Consider the following 23,596-nt stretch of genomic DNA (forward strand, 5'->3'; position numbering starts at 1 on the left):
TAAATCAGCATTTAAATTTAGAAACAGATATCTAATTGTATTACTTCAAATATCAATGCAATTTAAAAATGATAATTAAGAATGTTAAGAAAATACAGTAAGTGCTGTCTATTTTGTCTATTTTTATAGACAATAAAATATGGATCATGCCCTTCCTCTGTTAATTGATATTTCCCTTTGTCAGAGCTTTCCTTAGTGTCAAGTGGTATTCATTGGAACTGGACTGAAGTATCTTTAATCATTTAATTTCAATAAAAGCTTTCAAGAGAGAGATTCTCTAAAAGGAAAACCTGAAAAGTGTTACCTGTTGCTTCCCTTGTCCTTTCAAAACAGTTAAACTGATTATAAATTCTCTGTTTGTTAGGTACTCTACCTCTTTCCAAGATTCTGCAGTTTATTTTAATGAAGTGTAATACATTGACATAATAATTAACTAATTAATCAATTAATTAAATAATTAGTAGTCACCAAAATGTGTGTGAGCTACTAGATAATTTTACATTTCTTTATAAAATAACTAACTGTACATAACAGACACACAAAATCTGTTAGTTCTTGCATGTGTTTTAAGGAAATAGTACTGGGACTTGAGGAGTAAGTCAGTGGAGCTGTTCTTTTGTGAAGAAAACCAAGTTCAGATCAAGCTGTGAAATCCTGATGTGAAGTTGAGAAGATGTCATTGGAGGGGGAGGAGGAAATGGGACAGAGCTAGCTTACAGGATGTATAATCTATAGGAGTGTCACTAACAGAAACTAAGATAAAGCATGTGTCTAGAGTAAAGCAAGGTCTGAGATTCAGACGAGGATATCTTTGGCTACAAGCTAAACTCTGATGTTTGTCCTCCTACTATATCATCTCTTTGGCCTGGGGAGAAAGGAGGAGGCATGGAAACTGAACATTAAAGAACCTACTGGTAAAATGTGAATAATAATGCTTCCAATGTCAGGATAGAATCTTATGCATGAAAAGATTTATGTAAGTGCTAAGTGCTGTCATTGTTATTACATTTTGAAAGTACAGGAAGCTTTAAAAGCATTAACTTTTCTACTGTAGATCATCATATGTTCTTTTTGAAACCAGTATAGAAGATGTAAAATGAGTGTACATATTGCAAGAAACAGTCTGGTTCTAAATTCTGATGCTTATTTTCTATCTCCAGGAAAAGTAAACAACCATTAATAGTGGGAATTTTATGGTACAAAACACTTCTGCTTGCATTTCAAACTTTGCTATTTTCACAATGGACAGCAGAAGTTTCACATGTAACAGTCCCTCCACTCAAGAGCAGCCATAATTCATTTCTCTATCAACACATCATTTTCAGCAATAGCGAGCATTGCTCACTATTATATATGGTACCAATTTAACAATTTTTTAACCTGTACATATATATATATATATATTTTTTTTCACTGAGAAAAATAGGATGAATAATTTTCTTTCATTTATTTAAAACTTTATAGAAAGAGAGTAACTGGTACTGCCTGAGAGGTTAAAACACTTGCTATGAACAGAGCTGTCACAGTATTTACATTTACAAAGTGATTTCTGCATGGATGGGATTGTTCCAGGCTAAAACAACATTTTTAATACCGTAAACAAACAAGAGATGAATGCACAAAATGAACTGTTTAACAGGGCTTTATGTACCCCTTGTGCATTGTATTTGAAAATGAAGTCCTTAAACTAAAAGGCGGAGGGATTCTCTGTGGATTAGAAGAGAGCCCTGCAGTCCTTTCAGTAGCATCTTTTTATACAAAATTTGGCACTGTTTGCTTCAGCAAATGACTTCACGCTTTGTCCTTTTAATCCAATTTCCACCTTAATATAGACTAAAAAATGTAGTGAAAATACTGAAAGAGGAAATGTTTTGTGTTGGAAATCTAACCCAGGCAGTAATCCAATCCCACAGTCAGTTCCTCATTAACAGAATTCTAACCTACACATACTCCATACAAACTGGCTTTCAAAACTAGCTATGAGTGCATACAATTATCACACAGATATGACTCAAAAGGGCAAGTAAGAGGTTACGTCTGACAAAAAGAAGAGACAGCTGAAAGTTACAATAATTGACTGTAATCCTTATCTCAACTGCTTGGCTTAGATTTCTATATTGTAACAGCCTTCAAGAGAATAAACCACCCTATTCAGCAATAGCTTCCTTATGAGCAGGTATCATCTCCTATTTTTTTTGTAGACTAAACTGTTTATACATATCTTAGATAGCACACTACAGCAGCCAGGAGCCCATTTAAGGAAAGTCATATACATACTTTACAGTTGCATAAAATACCGATTTCCCAGTAAATTAACATTGCTGTGTTTACTTTATTGTTCTTAGACTGCTTTACCACAGGCATGAATTTGGGTAACATTAGATAACTGTGGATTCCAGGGGCTTGCCAACTATAAATCTTGGCAAAAAAGGACAAGAAAAACAGCATCATAGTGTATCCCTTGCAGAAGTTCTGCAGATCCAGTGATGACTCAAAAAGCAACATCCCAACATCAGAACAGTAAGATTCACAAGAGGCTATTTAATTAAATATAAAAACACAACTATCTTCAAGCAACTTAAGTAAGATGAAAGTATAGTATGTACAACATTCAGTGCCCCATATCTTTTAATCCTAGACAAACTTTTATCTCATCATGCAGGTCCATGTCTTAGTCATGCCTTGGGCAAAATCGGGATACAGACCCAAACCAAATGCAGATTTAAATAAACTAATGGATTATAGTCTTGCAAATCAGAATCTTCAGTAAGCACAAAGTAAGTGAACTGACTGCCAGAGTTCACTGGCAGCTCATTACAACAACCGTCAGCACTAAACTGTGTCTCTCCAACTTGCCTTCACAGTGGGAAAACATGACAAATAAAAACCTAGAGCAGATAAATTAATTCTATTGGGGGGGCAGGGGGGATGCATGCTAAATTCTTAATTTAATATCACTGGCAAAAAGGAACCATGGAGTATTTTGTACCATTTGTGAAGTATTTCTATAATGTGGTTTATTTTGCATAGCCATAATTGTCAGTTTTACACTCCACCAAAAGCTGAATTGCTTCTTAATAAGTTCCACAATTTCTCACAAGATATAAAGGATTTTGCTTATATATACGTAGGTCACTCCAAAAGTAACACCTGCTATTTACTTCCATGGAAACTACAACACATACAAAGAACGCAGTAATACTATTTGACAGAGGAAAATCTGAGCTACAAAGCATTTTTCAGCACAGGTGTCACCAGTAGCTATGCATTTTCACTAGTAATGAACGGCCTGCATGCCACACTTGTGTAAATCTGAACCAGCAGAGGTGACCCACTGGTGCTCACAGCCACTGCTGAAACACACCACCCACCACCTCACTGTGCCACTGTTCGGTCTCCATAAATATTCAGCAAACACTGATGAATATCAGCGGGTGCCATTGTTTCCCACATGGAGGAATCTGGTGACACACCTTCACTTCATATGAACTCCAATAACAGACACCATTCTGTCAGAATGTCCCTCTTCTGCCATCTGCTTCATGGCAACAAAATGTAATGGAATATTGCCAGGAAGGTTCAACCCTTACTGTCGTATCACCAGCAGCTGCCACTGGTATCATGGGCCAACATAATAAAATAACAGGCGTTACTTCAGAGCTGCCCTTGTAGAACACTTCAAAGTTAAGCTGTAAGAAGATGAAGAAGACCCCAAAAATGGAAAATATAATTCTTGACTAGATTCCTTCCAAGTTTGAACTAGCTTGAACTGCACTTTTCCTGCATTGCTTTTCAGCAATAAGCTAGTAGGCTCACTTAATGGTAAGGATTCACATTGTTAGTCTATATAAGAATACAGGCTATCCTTGTGATTCTTTTTTTCTTGCTGTTTCTCTGAATGATTGAGGTCAGGACTTACGTTTTTATTTTGTCTTGGTGGTTTCATTAAGTGAAACACAGCTTGACTGTTTAGAACTGATAGCTTTAGACAAAAGTAGGTGCCCAAAACATGTCTGAAGGTTGCACTCTCTCCTACTTCCTTTTGCTGCCTTGGCAACACATACAAACCTTCACTCTCTGGCAAACACTTCACCATCTCTCGGCTTGTTTCCTTCCAGCTTTTACAGTCTACTTCACAAAATTCTCATCTCTCTAATGGGGAAAATTTCTGAAGATCCGTAGGATAACTGAAAATCTTGCTGTTCGTTCCTTTAGGACACAGTTCTTCTCTCTTTGTTTCTGCTCCATTTCCTTTTTTAAAAGAACATCTCTCTTACAAGGACAAGGTAGAACTAACAGCTTAACATTTATAGAAGCAGTCAAAGTGGGTGACTGAGGAGGTGTTCCTAGAAGGAAATATCTAACAGCAAGTTTGCTTTCTGACAAAAAGAACTTTTTTTTTTTTTTTTTCCTTTTAAATCTGACATTAAAAGTCTTGGAAAGCAAAACACCATTAAAGTTAAGGGGAAAAACAAAGAAGGCTCCAGTTTGTTACTCTAAAAGAGAGACTACTGTAATGTATTCTCCAACTTTGTGTTCAGTCTTTTTTGACTTCTGTTTGGTTATTTTTAAATGCTTGACCTGTCTATTCCGTAGCCTATAACAGCATTTGCTGGAATGCAGTTCTAATTCTCCCTTGGGTAAAAATTTATCCATGTCTAAATCACAAATCTTTGCTCACTAGTATCTAATCACTGCCCATCCCAGTTTTTTAATCCTTATTTTTATTTCTACATTAAAAATTAAACAACTTCCTGTCTTTTCTAGCTGAATGAATTGCCAAAAATTTTAGCGCAGTTGGGATGGATTGGAGCAGAGAACTCAAGTCTAGTTGTAGTGGACTAATTGCTGATAATTTGTTACATCTGCCACTGTCTTCAATCCCTTCTGGACACCAGTTTCATAACCCAAACTTTTAAATATTTTAGAACACCTGTCACATTCATATTTCATCAGTCTGAAAAAAAGACTCAGATACTAATAATGACAACAGAAGCCTTTGTCTCAGCTGATATTGAGAAATACAGTAGGTTGTGATCACACCTGTAGCAGCCAAGACAAATTTGTAACTAATTTCTATAGATTAGCTCACTCTGCTTTCATGTACGTATTCCCAGTAATCCAAAAATGTTAAATACATAATTGAATTTCCTTTTCTTAAGGCATATGATGTCATAACCCATGGTAGGAAAGAATAAGAGTCAACTGACAACAAAATATTATGCCTGTCCAAACATTTAAAATGCCGCATTTCTTCAATAGCTTGGCTTGCACATCATTCTGCTTTTTACATTAACGTTTATGTAACTAGTTGTCTATCAAGCTCTTCAAAATCAAAGAGTAGATATTTTGCAGCTAACAACCTTTTTCATGCTCTTAGAAAGGCACACTCAGACATATGCAGTCTAATAAAAATTAACACTTCAGAAAGTCCATTGTTCCATTGGGCTTCAAAAACACTTTACATGAGACTGGCTGGCTGACTTGCTGCAATTTCTAAGCCACAGGCTTACAGCTTTTTGGAACACATGAAAAAAGAGTAACATGATTGCATTTCTGATCAATGGTGGGCTTTCTTAATGGTTTATTATTATTATTTTTCTTTGTTGTTCTGGATGATGCATGGCAAGCTCCTCACAGAGCATTCTGAAGATATGTATGCTCATGAAGAAACCCAGAAGTCAACACCAGTCATCTAGAATCTACAAGACTATTATGATCCTGTAGTTTTCTTGCTTCAGAAGTGTCACAGCACACTTGAAAATTATGAAGGGAGCAGCATTCATGTGCGCCTGATCAGTCTGCCCTGGAGGCATCATAATGGTTCTACAAGCATCAGATATGCCCAGCACTTCAGGAAGGGATGAAGACAACCAAACATTTATTAGTACTTCAATTTCAAAGAAAAACAACCAATGAAAACCATTCATCTGGTGCACCTGTATTCTTGGAACAAAGGATACTGAGGCTCTGAAAAGATGCACTGTGGAAACTGAGATACTAGAATGCATCTTCATAGCCAAATGCATATAACAGTCTAAACTGGTGACATGCAAGAGCCTGACTTCCAGCAGCTATGAGTTCATGGTTCAGTGTAGACATATCCTCATATAGCATCTCTGTATGTTTCTGGTTTATTATTCAAAGAAAAAAACAACAAACTATGAATTCTAAGCTTTAGTTTGGATTTAATTCTGTGACCAAAAGCATACCTATATAGAAGCAGACAGATAATTTTTCAGTTTTATGATTCTGAATTTTTTTTTTTTTTTTTGTTCACCTAGTTAAGGTTTAGCTTCAACATCAGATGTCTTCCTTTGGACTAGAAAACAAGCAAACAAACAAACTGAGAAAAGATTTTACTCTAAAATTTAGTTTAAAGTCTCACTTAGAATAGTTGGAAAATAGACCAATTCAATTGACTACTTGACTATATTGCTATTAATTTATTAACATTCTTCATATGATAAAAGGATGCAGTGAATCTGCAAAACAAGGACAAATACAACTTGTTGTATCCTGTCCAGACCTCAAAAATGCCTCTATTGTTATGGTGTTTATAAATGAAACGTGTAGAATGCTTAGATACAAATGCTGTTGATGCCATTGATTTTCTCTTAAAAGCATTTAAATGTACCGGTTAAAGGAGGTTCTCAATCCACCTGTTGATAGCTGTTTAGGTTGAAGTACTGTGTTATCTAGGGGGACACATGAAGTGACTGACAAAAATTCAGTATATATGAATAACATAACCTTGAAATAGAAAAGCCTGAAGTCCTGAACAAAATGTGAAGAGCACAAACCAATTCATTCATCCGTTTGACACAGAAAAGCTGCCAATTTCATATGCCGTGACTTGGATTCCTCATTCTTGTGTCTGAGCTCTCCAAGTTGGATGATTTACTTATACAAATATACTCCATGGACAGTAGAGGGAATGTCCATCACCCTTATCCTGCACACTGATTTGAGGATGGGATGGTGCAACATAAAAGCCAATTGAGTCAGTCGTAACACTTTTTTTCTGCAAAGTGACCACTTCAAAGTAAATGCCACTCAGAGTGTTATTGATAATAAATTCATAGTTCATAGAAACAGAAAATATTTACAGGTTTTAAAATTGAAATTATAACTAACTTTCAAGCTACTGATCATGCACTATTAAACAAGCCTTACTGTTTTATCACAGTAATTAATTTTTTGTTTCTCATTAATGACATTCTTATCAATCCCATGATGCAAACAGAATTTAACAGCACCAAATGCTATAAGATTACTTAGTTTATTCATGTCACTAGAAAGCACAAATACATATCTTTACATTGTTGATCTTCCTAACATACTAATTAATTGCAGCATGAAGGACAGTTTCCACGTGTCTTAGTTATGACAATAAAGGATTCATCCTCAAATCGTCTTCTAATATCTGATTTTGTAAATAAAACAGTTATCAAATTTCTAGGCAGAATTCCAAACCTAAATCCTGAGTATATCCCATAAAATCACATTTCTATGTATGTTCCCTATGATACATTTGTACCTTACTACCACAGAGAATGTGTACCTTCAGACTGATACTAAATAAGCATCAAAATTTCTTGAGTGTTCTAGTAAAGTATCTGCAGAATTGGTATGAAGTTTGCTGCAAGCTTGTTTTAACTTTCACTTGACCTTTACTTTTTTTTCAAAAAGAGATTTTTGTATTCATATATCCATTCTTGTTGAAGATGGGGTTAAACTTGTCACAAGCATTTTAATAAAATACCAAAGACCTCCTTTAATTTATGGCAGATATATTTTCAAGAAGGAAAATGCTGATATTATCTTGGTTATAAGCTTGCTGCTGAAATGATTTAGATATTCTTTTCCTTTCACACAGTATCAGTATAAAGCCTTTCTTTGCAAGCAATGAATTATAGTTGACACTTCAAACCTATTCTATCAGTATCTCCTAGTTCAGAAAAATGAGAAAACATAAATATTTATTCTATATATATAGAAGAGACAAAGGACTCTGATAAAAATGATCCATTATGGAATGATGAATAATTGTTACATGTGTCACACTTGGAACAGCAAAGGGCAAAAAAATTTGCCACTTTTTAATATGAGGATTCCAGGTTATTGTGTAAACAAAAATACAGTCCTTTTATCGCACTGAGTTGATAAGTGTTCAAGCCCAGTGATTTCTGATGACATTCACTTCATGACTACATGGATGATGAGGCCGCTTGATGCAGACCCTTGGTCCGATTTGATAGAATTTATTAATGACGTGCTTTAAGAGTGGAAAAATATTTATGGAAGCAGCTTATCGTTTCCCCAGCTTCTAAGTGCAACACTTTCCCAGCTTAAATACAGCAGTTAATAAGGACAGGAATTCATTTGTTCAATTAAGTGATCTGTTCACCCTCTTTCATCTTGATCCCATTACTAATATATCTAAGTGATTCAATAATTTTTCCCGTTGGATAGCGACAGTAGGGTAAAAAAAGTAATATTTCCAATTATTTGAAACAGTATTATCAAATATTATCACTCTTATTATCAGTCGTTCCTTTTAAAAAGGGGGGGGGGAAAAAACACAAAAACAACTATGTGCAAGTCAAAAAGCAGCAAATATGGGTTCTTTTGTTATATTTTTAGCTAAAAAGTCTGTGCTTTTGTTTTTTAATTTATTGAATATTTTTAACCATATAGCCTAAACAAACTGATAATACAAATTCTGGGTTTCAAATTAAATCAAAATGACAAGCTCATGGGATAAGGTCACCACGAGAAGGGTATAATATATACATTTATTAAATACAAATTAAAATGTATATAGATTAAGTGAAAATAAACTAGCATTAACTCAGTAAACAATAATCTGAAAGTTCTAATACTCTGAAAAAAAAATAAACGGCTAAGCCAACTTGTACACTTCCTTAAATTAAAAAAGTGAACTGTACATATTGCAATTCGCTCATGCTGACTTGGCAATAAAAACAGAAATCATTCAACATATGCAACATTGCATTTGAAAAGTATTACTTTTTGACACTATTTTTGGCTTCATCTCTTCATCCATTGGTAGGTGAACTTTTGGAATAAGCAAGTAGAAAGCTGCAGTAGTAGCTATGAACTGCTTCCCACCTCCCCCAGTGGCCACAGTCAGATACCTAGGGAACACTGCAAGGTGAAGGCAGAAGCAAATCAAATATGTCCCTGCTAATTTCCCAAATTAAATGTTATTACTAACTACAGTACACTTTATCTAAATAATATTGAGATAAAGACATTTTATCCAAATTACTTAGTATTACAGAAGGAATTTAGAAAACTTAGAATGTATGAAAAATAACATTAACACTACAAATTTTCCTACTTTCCAACCATGGTTAAAATACTCATGCTTCAAATATAAGCCTATTTATTTATTTATTTATGTACTTAACATTCCTACACAACATCTTGAAGGAGGAGTGGAGGGAGAAGATTAATTATCTTCATGGTATACAGTATCTCAGAATTGTGGTAAAGAAAGATGCTCTCTCTGCTCAATCTTTCTGCTTTCTGGGGTTGGGTTTGTTTTGTTCTTATGCAATTCTGAGTACTTCCTTTTTTGAATAACTTAGTGCCTCTTTAGATATTGAAAGCTTTCTCAAATAATGTCATGAGTTCAAATTTTTTTTTTTTTTTTACTTCTGCTTCTCATCTCATCTGGCTAAAACATGAGCAATGGTGACTTCCGGATTATCTGTAAATTCAGAATGACAGTGCATCATTTTTGCTTCTATTCGCATTTCAAGTACTACTCTTTCAACCACAAAGACTTTACTACAACAAGCAACATTTTGCAGATACCGACATCTAAAATTCTTCACAGCACGCACACGCGCAAATTATATTCTATGGGTGACTCCATTTTTAAATGCTGAGTTACTGAGATCTTTCTGCACAGTTACCTATAAAAATAAAGACTGTCAAAGATGATATCAAAAGTAAGTATCTAAAATGCAGAAGTAAAAAAAAAAAACAAGTGCTCTTTTCATTATGCTTCCTACTTCTTCATACTCTGTCATTTCTTTGGAGCCTTATACCTCCCAGAATCAAAACTACGTGTGAATAAAAATACCCTTATTCTTGACTCAATGCGTAATTTTCTACATTTATCCAAGAAGATACTATCTAAAGGCCCATCTTAATCCTCCTAAGTTATGGATATTTATCTTTGTAATATCTTTGTAACTTGTGTGACTAATATTGGACTGAGTTTACCTATGGTGAGTGCCTACATGCTGAGAGCCTACTGAAAATGTCAAGAAAACTGCAGTCAAGTACAAGTGTAGGTTTAGAAAACATATGCCGAGGTGAAAGACTAGATCATACTCCATAAGTTATACTAGAAAAAGAAAATCCCAAACAAATCAATGTTTGAATTGCCTGACAAAGGTTTACAATAGATAGAGGTTGGACTCACATTACAAAGCAAACTAAGATTTATCACTGGAAGTCTTCAGCATGGAATCTTGGGTTCACTCTGTTTTGTTTGAAGTGTTTTTAATGAATATAAATACTAATTTATTTATTTTTTTCGAAAGCATGCTCAAAATTACAATGGTATATGCCACATAATAAATTAGAATGGTTAGTAATGATCACTCCTGGCTTTCTAATTTACGAAACATACACAACGAACACTGGCTACTGACTTATAAACTTGAAATTGTTAATATTTAATTCACTTATAAAACAACAACTACAAGATGATAGGGAACATTTCTAGCTTTATTCACATATACAGATTTAAGGCTGCTTTCTACTCTGGCTATTCAGTTTGGAATTTCTGCTGTAAATTAAAATGAATTATTAATCAGAACCTACTACTTAAGTTTACTCTGCTTTCAAAGAGAGAATGTTCAGGCTAGAGGCCTAGATTTGGCTCTGCTGCTACAGAACCACAGTGCATCTCCAGGCTCCCACATGAGACAGCATCAAAACATATCTTTCTATTTTAAGCCCCACTTGAGTTCTCTCAAATATCTTCTGCCAGCATCTTTCTCAATGGACAGTGGCATGCTTGACAGAGATTTAGACAAGTAATTTTAGCCATCTAAATCTTGCAGTAGGCATATCCGAAATTCTTTTCAGTATATGGACAGAATATTACCAAAGTAGTACCTTACAAGCAGACACTAAAATATCCTTGCAGGCAGAATTTGTGTGCTGATTTCTGTTGCTGGCTAAAACCAATTTAAACAATAATCTTAACAGATTAAAATAAACAAAACAAAACAGGGCTGAATATAGGAAATCTAATTTCTCAATGATGTTACTCATATACAAAATCTCTCTGAGTTAAACTGTACTTTCAGTAAAATTCTAAATGTTTTTATATAGAAGAAAGTTTGCAACTAGAGCACAGACCACACCCTTCTGGGTATCCTTTGTGATCCAGAGGATCAGGAAAACTACAACTGAGTATGCATTTAAAAAAAAAAAAAAAAAAGATTAACTGTAGGAAAACTGTTCAACTAAGAAGGATTTAGCAGGTCAGTGAAGGCTATGAAAAATAATGTCATTTGCTAATCTACTTTAGAGTCTTCAGAAAATAGCCATTTGGTATAAAATTAACATAAATTCACTTTTAATTTGCTGTTAATTAAGGAAGATGAAGTATGTATAGCTATGACAAAAATATAGATTTATAACAAAAAAAGTGAGTCTAATAAATAACACATCACCAATTCTACTGTGCTAAAATATTTCAGTAATATGAACTCCTCAGTGCCTGCTAAATATAAATAAAAATGAGAGTAATTTAAAGAAACAATACTTTGAAGAAGCAGAACTGCATCACTACTGGGATTGCACTGCAATTCAGAGATAACCCTGAAACAACTGGGTAGGGAAAAATCTATATAACCTACATTATTAATGACTTCTGAATGACCTCTGCTTATCTTCACTACCTTAAAGATGACATTGAAATTTCCAATGGTGCCCAAGATTCAACATCTGAAATCCAGACTTAAAGAATATTCTAATATTTTTAACCTGTCATAAAACAGAAATTTCTGAGATTATATATGATCTATAGAAATGATCAGTTTTCTTTACACAGTACAATGTGAGGTCTAATATTTACACTATATAAAAATGACTACATAACATATTCATTTGTTTTTTCATTCAATGCTACAGATAAGAGAACAAATCATTCAGAAAAGAAATAAATTAAAAATAAAAGACTGTTTACAACAGATACTCAAGAAAGGAGTTAAATTTACTTCCTCCCAGGAAAAAATTTCAATGGTACATCACACATGCCACTCAGCAAACGACAACAGTAACTTACACAGCCTGGAATCACAACATTGCACAAATCCTTCACAACACCTGCTGACAGCCAACCAAATAGCATATATGGGTACACTCAAGTCCATTGACATTAGTACAGATACCAAAATATGCAGCTATAGTAAAACAGACTTCAACTGTTCAATTTGCAGTTACTTTTTAATTAAAATATGTTTGTTAAGAACTAGTTGAAGTTTGCTTCATTTGATTTTTTCACTATGTTTCCCATTCCCTTTCTCCAGCTAAAACATTTTTTTTTTTTTCATGATTTCATTATGTAGTTTGAGCTGGAAAAATTTATTCTTTCTTCTTCTTTCCTTTTTTCTTAAAATACAACCAATTAATTAGCATGCTAAAGACACAAAATATAACATGCTAGCATCAAATTGAATTTACAAAAATTAAAACAAATAATTTTGGGGGAACACATATTAAAGAAAAATGATGTCTTATTAAATATACATCAGCTCTAATTTAATCATTTCTTCTGTTCTTATTAATTTTTATGATTATTTTAGATTAGTTTTTCAAATAACAATGAAGCTAGTAACATCTAAGAAAAGATTTTTCTTCTCTTTGAATGAATCTATTTCCAACTCATCTGTATTCAGAATATGAATACAAATCTGTACACAAGTAATTCTAAATGCCATTGGCTTCCTGCGTTCAATGCTGCTATTTTTCTAAAGAATGTATCCACAGATCAATGACCCATTCATAAGATCTGGAAATGCCAAAGAATAATACCCCAGGGAAAATACTGTTTTCACTTGACTTAAAATAATAATTTTTACAACAGAAAGAAAGCAATAAATCCCAAAATCACTGGCAATGCCATCCAGAGTATCTATATATCTGAAAGGGGAAAAAAAGTCATACAGAACCAATAATTTTTTGCACATTAAGTTCAAACTAAAGCCACGGTAGAATGAATGAATCTCATAGATGAATGTTCATGTGGCAGTGTAATACTGTCCAGCATTTTTTTCATGTTTCATCCCTTTTCTGTTACTTTTCATTACTCATTGCTACTCTGAGTTGATGACCTCCAACAGACTCATTGTGACATACCAAGAATGGTGAATGTGTCACAGACATTCAAGGCACGTGGAGGGGCTGCCCACAGAGAAGACTTCTGATGTAATCCTGAATGTTTTCCTGCAGTGATCTTACAAAAGAAATGGAACACACACAAGCTTCCCCTTCACCTTATCAACATCTGACCTTCTTATGATGACACACAAGTACACACTTTTTCCTGAGTAATACTTGCTGCCCAGTGATATTTTTCTATCCTTCCTTCTTTTTCCTTCCCAAAGGAGAGAATTATTGTAGATTATTTAATTTATCTAACTTGTACAGAGTGCTTTTCTCTACAGCCCATCTGTAGACTGTGGTGCCAGTTTCTGAATTCAGTTATTTGAGTACAGAAAACAAAGGTTATTTTCTACATTTCTAGCACAGATTTTTTATTTCTTTTAGAAATATAGCTGAATGTCAAGCAATAAAAGAGAATATTGCAAGGATTCTTAGCTTTTGACGTTTTTAATTGCCCCTGCTTTGGTTATTACACAATAGATAGTTTTGTCATCTAAATATAATGTATCTTTGTGAAATCCTTTAAAATATAATTTCAAACCAGTGAATGCCATTTTCTATTTGCCTTTAATTTTCTCTCAATAGTAAGTTCATCAGAGTGTAACAATTAATTAACTTAATTAAGCTAACTTAATTATGTTCTTTCATAGGTCAATATGTAGAGCTACTCAGATTAATAGCAGAGCTTGTAAAGTTAATCTTCTTGTATAATGCAAATGATGCCAAGTCATGTATTAAATACCTTCCTGAGTAACAGATGATATAAGACTAAATGTACTTTAAAGAAGGGCAGAGACTGTGAAAAGGTTAAATAAAGAAAAATGTCTTGGATTTGTGGAAATTTTAAACAGATCTAATTAATTTTTTACATTAATGATGTTCTTCCAAGAGAAAGCCTCATTCCATAAGGCCATTTCCAGCTTAAATATACATAAATAAATTTTAACTTCAAAAGCACAACTGCATGACAACAGTTTCCATCCATCTTGCAACCTTTATGTTTCATTATTAAGAAGATTACATAAAACGGTCATGTGAAGAGACTAGGCAGAAAATTTGAATTCTTAACTTCAGAGTATTTGCATGCTTACTCTATTTCCCAGTTTATTTTACAAAGGAATCACTTCAGTAGCCAAAGGTATTATGCTCTCTTCTCTGCTCATTATTAATTCACTTTTAACAGTTGGACTCTAAGGCTTTTTAGGCATATGGCTTAGCACTTTTGCTATGAAATATTAATGAAAACTACAGCATTCATAATAATTACTTGTAGAAGCATAAAAGGTAAAATCAAACAAATCTCCTGAGTGCCAAATGATCTGAATAGGTGACTGAACTCCTATGTTAAATAAATGAGTTTGATGGTTGGAATCTATACTCTGACATGAGGAATACAGGCCAAATAACCAAATTTCAGCCAAGTAACTAAATTTTGATCTTCTTTAGAAAGAGCGTGACTTAAGCCCACAAAATATTCTAAACTTATAGAGATTCCAGATCTGTAGCCTATTGCAAGTAACTAGTAAATCAGCATTTGCTCTTTTATTCAGAAATCAAGATTTTCCTTGGTACATACAGCACAGAAAATTGTGATAGCTTTTCTGAGCACTAAGTTAAAAGAAAAATTAGTGTTCAAGAATTAATCCGTATTCTAATTAATTCCGTTTGGATAACTTTTTTCTCATTTAACAGTATGTTGGGAAGAACAACATATTTATAGCAACAACAAGCAGTCTGCCACAGTTCTTCTATCACATGAGTTCAAACTTGCAGATACACAGAACAGAGGGAAGTACTGTTAAGCCTATGAAGTTTGGTAAGGAATGAACAGGTGTTGGTTTTTTTACAAGCATAACGTATTTGTATTTATATGTATGGATATACAAATACACATGTTTTCTCTAGTAAGACACCAAATCCTCATTCTGCTTCTTGCCAGTGTTTATTGTGGACAATGACTAAGATATTTTCTCAAAAGAAAAGTGAAAGCTGGAAATTCAGTTATTTAACAGCCTTCTACTAACAGTAAATGGAGAAAATATCACATGAGCAATATTACATGCTATGCCATAGAATTATTTTCTATTCTGTTCTTTCAAAGCATCTCACTTCACACTTTAAAGCAAATACCTTAGAGTAATAAAGCTGCAAATGAATGTATTGGACGCTCTGCTTATTAAGTTTATGATTTCTTGTTTTTGTTTTTTGGTTGTTGCTTTTTGTTTTTAATCTATTTAGTATTGTCAATGGAACTTGCTAGGGAAAAAAAAAAAAAAGTCTTACCTGGAGATCAAGGAAGAAAGATAACTCACAAATAAATAAATAAATGAATATTTAATCAGAGGCAAATTGTGTTCATAAAAATCAACAAATGCTTCCTTTGCCCAAAAATGAAGTAATGCAGATGTTTCCCAGACTTTCTGAGAATAATGTAAGGATTTAAAATTGCTCCAATCATATTTATGACTAAGATGTCTTAAGTATAGGACACATCTTTTCCTACAAAACAAAACCATGATATGGCTGTGCATTACTAATGGGAGAAAAAAATCTGTGCTCTTTTCAGATCTAGGGAAAGCACTAAATGCTAATAGCTCAGAAGGAGATTAATCTTTCTTTAGTTCATAATCCTGCAGCTTTTTTTGCACAACTTCTGTACTTTTAGAAAGCAACACAGATACATGGGCTATTCACATTCATGTGCTACAATGAGGTTATCAATATTTTACCTAAAATGCTCCTTATATACACACTTTTGAGGGGAAGAGAGGGGCCCCGCAGAAAATGGATTGATTGGTTATTCTTTGTTTTACTGAGCAGAGCTAAATGTCATAAACTGAGAGAGTGGCACAGCATTTCATCTGTATCTGTACTGCTCCAGCAATGCAGCCATGCAGAAAGACCAGCTCTGTTAGCCTCGAGGCTTACACGATTAAACATGATTAATTGATTTGCCACCAGATCAGCAAAGAAATTAATACACATAACTCATGCATTTCTGTTTTACTTCTAATTAAATAAGATAATACGCCTTTCCTGAGACTCAGGTTCAAGGGAACTGTCAAAACTTGTCTCTTCTTCCTTACATAGCTTGCACCCGATGCTGTCACTCCCAGGAGACTTGAGTGCTGCTTATGGGAAATGATATGAAAAATACAGAACGCCAATCAACTACTGCAACAATAAACTTTCACCTCACTTTCTCCATCATGTTTGTGCATGCAGCTATAAAAGAAATATATTTACTAAATACATTGGGACTTCCAACTACCAGATGAACAATGCAAGTGACTCCAGAAAACAGACTAAGGCGGCATGTCCAACCCATGGCCTGCAGGTCTCACAGTGCAGCCCGCCTGCTGGTGGCAGCACTTCCCTATTGAGTGGCCAGGTGTGCACCCATCACTCATAACCACCAAACAACAACGTGCTATCTGGCACTGCCTGGGCTGAATCCAGGCCACAGGGAAGGCGCAGTGCAGTGCTAATTCAAGTAATGGCAAATAAGAGCATGTATTCTGATACACTGGCTAAACACAGTCCTGTGAACAGTAAAGAATGCAAAGCCTTTCTTTCAGTTTTGGTACAGGAATTTGAGAATACATTTCAAGATTGCAGGAAAAAAAAAAAAATCAATTTATGCTTGTGACTCCATTTTCAGTTGATACATTACCTCCATATTTTCAAATGGAATGCAAAGAGTTGCAATCAGATATCCAACTCAAAAATTTGTTTATGTCTCTTTATCAGACTTCTAAAAGCTCTCTTAATGGAGAAAAAAATAGCCATTGCTTCACAGTCATATCATATTCATGTCATCGCTTTGGGCAGTATGCACATCTGTGAGCAACCATTGTCAAGGAAGAGTAAAGTTTCATTAAAAATCTTTGATGAGCACCTTAAGGACTCACTACAAATTGCAACCACTGCCATCAAGCTAGCCTGATGCACCAGTTTCAGAAACATGGGGTGAAATATCCCATTAGTTTTATGGTTTTGCTGCTCTATCTATGGTATGTATTTTATAAGGGTTGCTTTGAAAGTAATATCTGTTATGACTTCAGGGGTGGATGGCGGTGGTATAGTAGTAGAGGTTGAACCTTCCTGACAATATTCCATTACATTTTGTTGCCATGGCAGCAGAGGGGCAGTCTATCAGAATGGCATCTATCGTGGAGGTGTGTAAGAAGAAAAGGCGTGTCACTGAATTCCTCCATTTGTGCCCACTGACATTCATTGACGCTTGCTGAAGATCTATGGAGACCAAACTATGGATGTGAGCATGGTGGCACAGTGGTGACAACACCAGTGGGTCATTTCCACTGGTGCAAGTTTTGACAAGCATAACGTGCCAACTCCTGTTCACCAGTGGTGAAAATGTACAGCTAATGGGGGTGACTATGTTAAAAAACACTGTTTTGTAACTGAGAATTTGCTCTATGAAGTTACTGTGCTCATTGTATCTGTTATATCTCCAAGGAAATAAATAGCAGGCTACTTTTGGAGCTACCCACGTGGCCCAGGACAATTTTTCTTCACGTAGTGAGGCTCAGGAAAGCTAAAAGGTTGGATACTCATTGAGTAAGAGAAAGGAAATGTAACTTCTCAGCCTTCATAACTGCAGTGTTATTCAAGCAAGTGCATTTGTACTTTCAAGGCATTTTAAAAGCCCCAAAACTTGATTTATCTACATGTCCAGGGATTTTTCTTTCATTGGCTAATGGTAAAGAATGAGCGCTATCAGATACAATTGAATATACTGAGTCAGGACATCCTAACAATAGGTAGGTGTTGAATGTTGAAATGGTCGTAGTGACAAAATGTTTACATAATTTAAGATCTTAACGTAATTTTAAAGACTGTGTAAATTAGTATAACATTTTACTAAAAGCAGTTATTTCACACATTCCCAGTAAACTGCAAAGAAGGTCTAATTAGGTGGCACTGAAATTCAGATGGTAAATGTTAATTCCTTTTCATATGCAATGAGCTTTCCTTTCATTTTCACTGTTGCATGCTACTTATTAAAAATGACAATAAAAATAAGTAGCATTAACTTATCAGTCACACAGGTAACTGCTTTCTTACAGTATGGACACCATGCAAGCATTTAAACCTGTATAAATTATTTTTTCACAAGGGACTTCACAGTTTTTGAAAACATGGGCTAAAGTATATAACCCCAACTTCAAACACAGTTCGGTTACTTTACAGTCTCAAGTGTTTTGGAATCTGAAGTACACACACTTTCCTGCATCTTTGGCAGGCACAAAAATTTCACAGGTATAAAGGCTGAACTCTCATCATGCTGATTACTTATGCAGCAAGTTTTGCCATATGCCACATCGCTGGCCACTGTCCATGTCTCACACAGCTATGTCTGATTTCAGAGCATGAAAGAAGGATTGTAAGAAGGGGGTAGTACCAGGAGCAAATCCCCTGCTGCCCTCCCACTGAGAAAGGGCAGCCTCAGAGAAAGAGAACCCAGCACTCAGCCATCATCTTGACTAGCAGAACATCTGGACAAAAAGCCTCATCTAAGTGATCAAATGACATCACACAAAGCTATTGAGTGAGTCAGATGGGACTATCTAAGGGGAAAATAAATTATAAGCAGGAAAAAAAAACAAACCAACATGGATTATATAAACAACTATAGCAATTCATGGGATTTTCCTGACTTCCTCCTACTAAAAATTGTTGTCAAGTGTGCAAATTTGAGACACCTCTTTAATACTACCTTCCGTCTATTTCTTTGTCCCATCTATTCCATTTCCCGAAATCCTTAGTCTGATAGCTTTGTCCCCTTTACACTTCTTTTCTGTTTCCCCATATGTGGCTGCATTTGCTCATTTCATTAACAGCCACAACCTCTTCACCAGTACTCTTTTGGGTCGAATTCAGATGAGAATGCATTATAAAAGAAGGAGTGCATCAGTTAACAGCTGTAGTGAATTCTGAATATTAATTAATTGAGTGAATACTGAAAAAAATATATATATACATGAGAGTGATATACCAGGAGACTTCAAATAAAAGGAGAATTCAGAAAGGGATCTGTTGAAGTAAACACATCTGCAAACAGTTTTGTTGCTGCTAGAGACATGTTTTTTAATGTGTAATTCACAAACATTTGCTTACTGTGCTGACTTACCCACACGTAACTTAGATGGGTTGTTTCACAGTGAGTTCTGAATTTGGGAATTCAGCATACTGGCTCTCCCCTCTCAAGGTTTCCTGCAAATCCAACCACAAAACTCTTTCTGACTCACCTCTCTCTGTTTTGATATAAGCTGCATTAATTATGTTTTGAGAAGTCTCATTCTGTTATTAAACATATACAATACCTCATGGCCCCATGTTCAGCAAAACAGCTTCTCCATAAACTGAGATATTTACTCAAATTCAACAGGTATATTTCCATATTTCACTTCTTTCATGTTTCCTCAATTGTATTAGCCCCCACAGCAATGCTGTACTCTTCATGGGCAAAAACTGTATACATATCTTCTTCTTTGCTTTTACTAAACATGTTTCATCCTTCTTTCTGCATTATTTTATCTTGCTTTCTAATTATCACTTCTGCTATGCTTCTGAATTTCTCCAGAGAAGAAACTGAGATAAACTGGAAGAGCTGAGACCTAGGAGTCAGAATCCATGGCCCTCCATAGGCTAAGATCCCTTTGCTGCTCAAGAAAATAGACATAAATATTATTAAAAGTTTACATTCCTCTATCCACTGGACTGTTTAGATGAGATCTCCTGAGTACAAAGTAGCTCTACAGACTGAAGCCAGAAGACTATCTTAAGAATTCTCCCAGCCCTACATTGAGGACTTGCCTCTTCTTCAGACAAAGTGAGAAAATCATCGGAGAAAAAATCCATGAAGGTATTTGATAATTATCTATGATCTGCAAAGGAGAAATAGTGAATGACACTGCAACGGCTCTATTTCTTCCTGCTGATATTTCATAATCTCTTTTACAGGGAAGATGCAGAGAAAATCGGAGGAAAAAAACATCTTAACATTACCTTGTATGTGGCATATTTTTAACAACAATAAATGAACTGCTTGAGGAAGCCAAGATCAGGAGTATTAAGGTTACTCCAAAACAAAAGACTTATCTCATTAAATAGAATAACCTTTCCCTGAAAGAATGATTCTCATCATAAAATTAAGTTGTAAGTCTCAATTCAGTAGACAGCCCTCTCTCCAGCAATCATGTACTGAGACAACCATGCACTCCAGGGTCTGAAGAAGTCAGTCACAGGCTATGTTACCGAACTACCTTACAAGTCGGCACTTTTTCTTATAACAACAAGGAGTATGGCCTTATGTTCGCACTACATCATTAGCATCTAGCATCATGTTTTTGGAACACAAAGGTCACAATGAAAGGAACGATAATATGACCAAGGGTCTTTCCTTTGCGCAACCTAGCGGTTAGCCACGTTTAGGTTTAATGAAGGATGACAAATGCTTTACATCTACTTATGTAACTATATACACATTCTGCTTCTGTTTCTTTAGTCTTATAAAGCTTCATTTGTTCAAATCTAACAATTTCCTGATACGTCACAGGTGTGTGAAAGATAGGAATAATGAAAAAAGTATTATTTCCCAGTCACTGATAATAAGCAACAGTATTAAAATGCACCAGTTGGAGACTACTTGGCTTACATAACAAATGTCTGGAAATTTACCCTTGTCTTATGTGTCAGTGGTATGGGAGCATAAAATTCAGCTTTAGCTTTAAAAAAGTCTCTGCTACAAGTAAAACAACACTAGGCATGAAAAACAGGCAAACGAGTATTCCCCAACAGTTAACCTTGGAACAGAATAGACACAGAAGGTCCTACCTCTTCTGGATGTTTCTGTGCCACCGATATCAGCTCTTCAGAGCTACTTCTTGAGGTAGAGGGTACCACATTACCTGGGGCCTCTGAGACCACCTCATTTGACGGCTCGGAGTCCTGAGGGCAACAGAGACAAATAGACCCCTCAGCAGTGTGTTGGTGTGGTACCCCAAGAGGGAGAGACTTCTCAGAGGAAGCGTGCTCTAAGCACAGAAAAACAAAGAATACTTGAAGTCTAAAACCTTGTTTTAATCTGGGCCAACACCTTTACCCCAGAACAAAAACACCTGTCATTTACTTTCTTAAAATGCTAGTACTTTCTACACAAGAGCATTTTAAGGCTTAGAAAATAACTACATAGCATTTCAGAATTGTCAATTTCTGAATAAGAGCGCTTGTTTAGCCCATACCTACCCCTGTGTTTCATCCCCTTATTTATGATGGAGGTTTCTGCAAAACAGCTGGGTCTATGTTAGAACAACTCAACACAAATATATTTTATCAACTGCCGTAAACTGATAAAGCACATAAAAATATTAAGCTAGAAAAGGTTGTAGTTGATTGTCAATGTTAACACTACCATCAAATAAGTAAAATTAAAACAAGTAGGTAGTTTATATTGTATTTTCTGAATTACCTTCACAGTGAATTTGTGATGCAATGCTACTAAAATAGATCAGTCAAAACAAAAATCACTTTAGTACTCCACTGCTTCACACAGTGATTTTGATATCTGCATAGATTGAGATATTTTGCTGTGTAGAAAAAAAATCCATTAATCGGTACAATCTCCACTGTGCTTGTAATGCTCATTATAGAATAAGATATTTTAGATGTCATTGCTTAGCAAGCAGAATCTATGCTTTTGATGTACCATTTTCTCCCTATAGTCATTAATTGCAAGGAAATCAAGATTGCATTTTCGGAAACTGCAAGCTGCAAAGCTCATTATTAAGTTGTTTTTTTTTTGTCATAACAACTTCTCAATTGTAAACTGAAACTTCATACTAATAATATTCAGCATTTGCAGTTTAGCCCAATGAATGTGTTTGGACTGTTGGAAGAGGAAAACTGAATGCTGTACTCCAACACTCATTAGTGAAAACCACACTGAGAATCAGAGGACAAAATACATGGATGAGGTTGCTGGAGACTAGAAAGGGGGAAAATTTCTTTGGACCTGGAGAGTTATGTAATATCTCTATCTGATATAACTTTTCAGGTTAGTCCCTTTAATAATAAATATATATAAATATATATTAAATATATAATAATAATAATAATAATAATAATAATAATAATAATAATAATAATAATAATAAAGCTTTTAAACTTAACTTTTTGGTTGCGCTGCCTCTTCCTGACTCAGAACATTCTGCCACAACCTGTGGTCTATCACCTTAAGTTGAAAGCTGAATGCCAGGAGGACTTAAAAAGCAAAATCAGCTTTCAGTGGAGAATGAAGAATTCCATCAATTAAAATGTTAAAAACAAAGTCTTGCTGAACAGTTTTACAGGCATTAATAAATGCAAAATGAGACATTTTGGTAAAGCTACCATCCCAATTCTATGACTGGAACAGTAAAACACTATTTTGCTCAGTTATCTCAATTACTCACAAGAATATAAACATAAAGGCTAAATATGGTGAATTACAAAGAGAAATATCTCAAGCACTCCAACAGAAAATGTTGATTCTTCCCTATCCATCACATGAAAGCTCACTGCTATCTCTGCCATGCAAAACTTCCGCACTGTGCTCACACTCATAGTTCCTGCCTTTGCCTTAGAAGATCTGGACTCGCCCAGCCAAATGTCCCCTGGCTCAGTGGCCTTCTCATTTTGGTTCCTGGATAACAGTGACAACAAGACTACCTCTTCTCGCTGTTGGTCCAACTATCCATGATCTGATTCAGAGTACTGAACCATGCCATTTTGTTTTCTCCTTGAGGACTAGAAAGTTAAATCACTGCTACGCAATTTATTGGCTTGGTACGCTTCCAAGAGCTCTCCTGTGCTGCTTACAAATACAAAAGTAACAACCACATATGCTTGGAGAAAACGGTGTACTTGTCCAAATTCTTTGGTTCAGTGATTTCTCTCCTTGAATTCTGACTGTCTTTTGAGCGTAAGAAAAGTTGTGGTGGGCCAGACTTTGGTGGCAACACTTCTTTCTTATATTTTTTGAAAGTTAAAAAAAAATTGGTTTTAAAGCTCTTCATTATAGCAGTAATTTGATAAGTGTGTATTCCCATTTCATTCCTTTTTCCTCATCAGGACCATCATGTCACAGATGCTC

General features: G+C 35.0%; 1 protein-coding gene across 1 annotated transcript in view; it reads right to left on the reverse strand.

Moving 5' to 3' along the window:
- Positions 1–23,596, reverse strand: part of PHF14 (PHD finger protein 14) — a gene marked incomplete at its 5' end in the record, with an annotated part of 150,505 nt that overhangs the window by 12,092 nt on the left and 114,817 nt on the right. The window contains 1 exon segment of the mRNA XM_015853571.3: positions 21,301–21,414. Coding sequence (XP_015709057.2) covers positions 21,301–21,414 — 114 coding nt within the window.

Source organism: Coturnix japonica, chromosome 2 (genome assembly GCF_054131305.1).
Source record: "Coturnix japonica strain WE chromosome 2, WE-NBRP24, whole genome shotgun sequence".
NCBI lineage: Eukaryota > Metazoa > Chordata > Aves > Galliformes > Phasianidae > Coturnix > Coturnix japonica.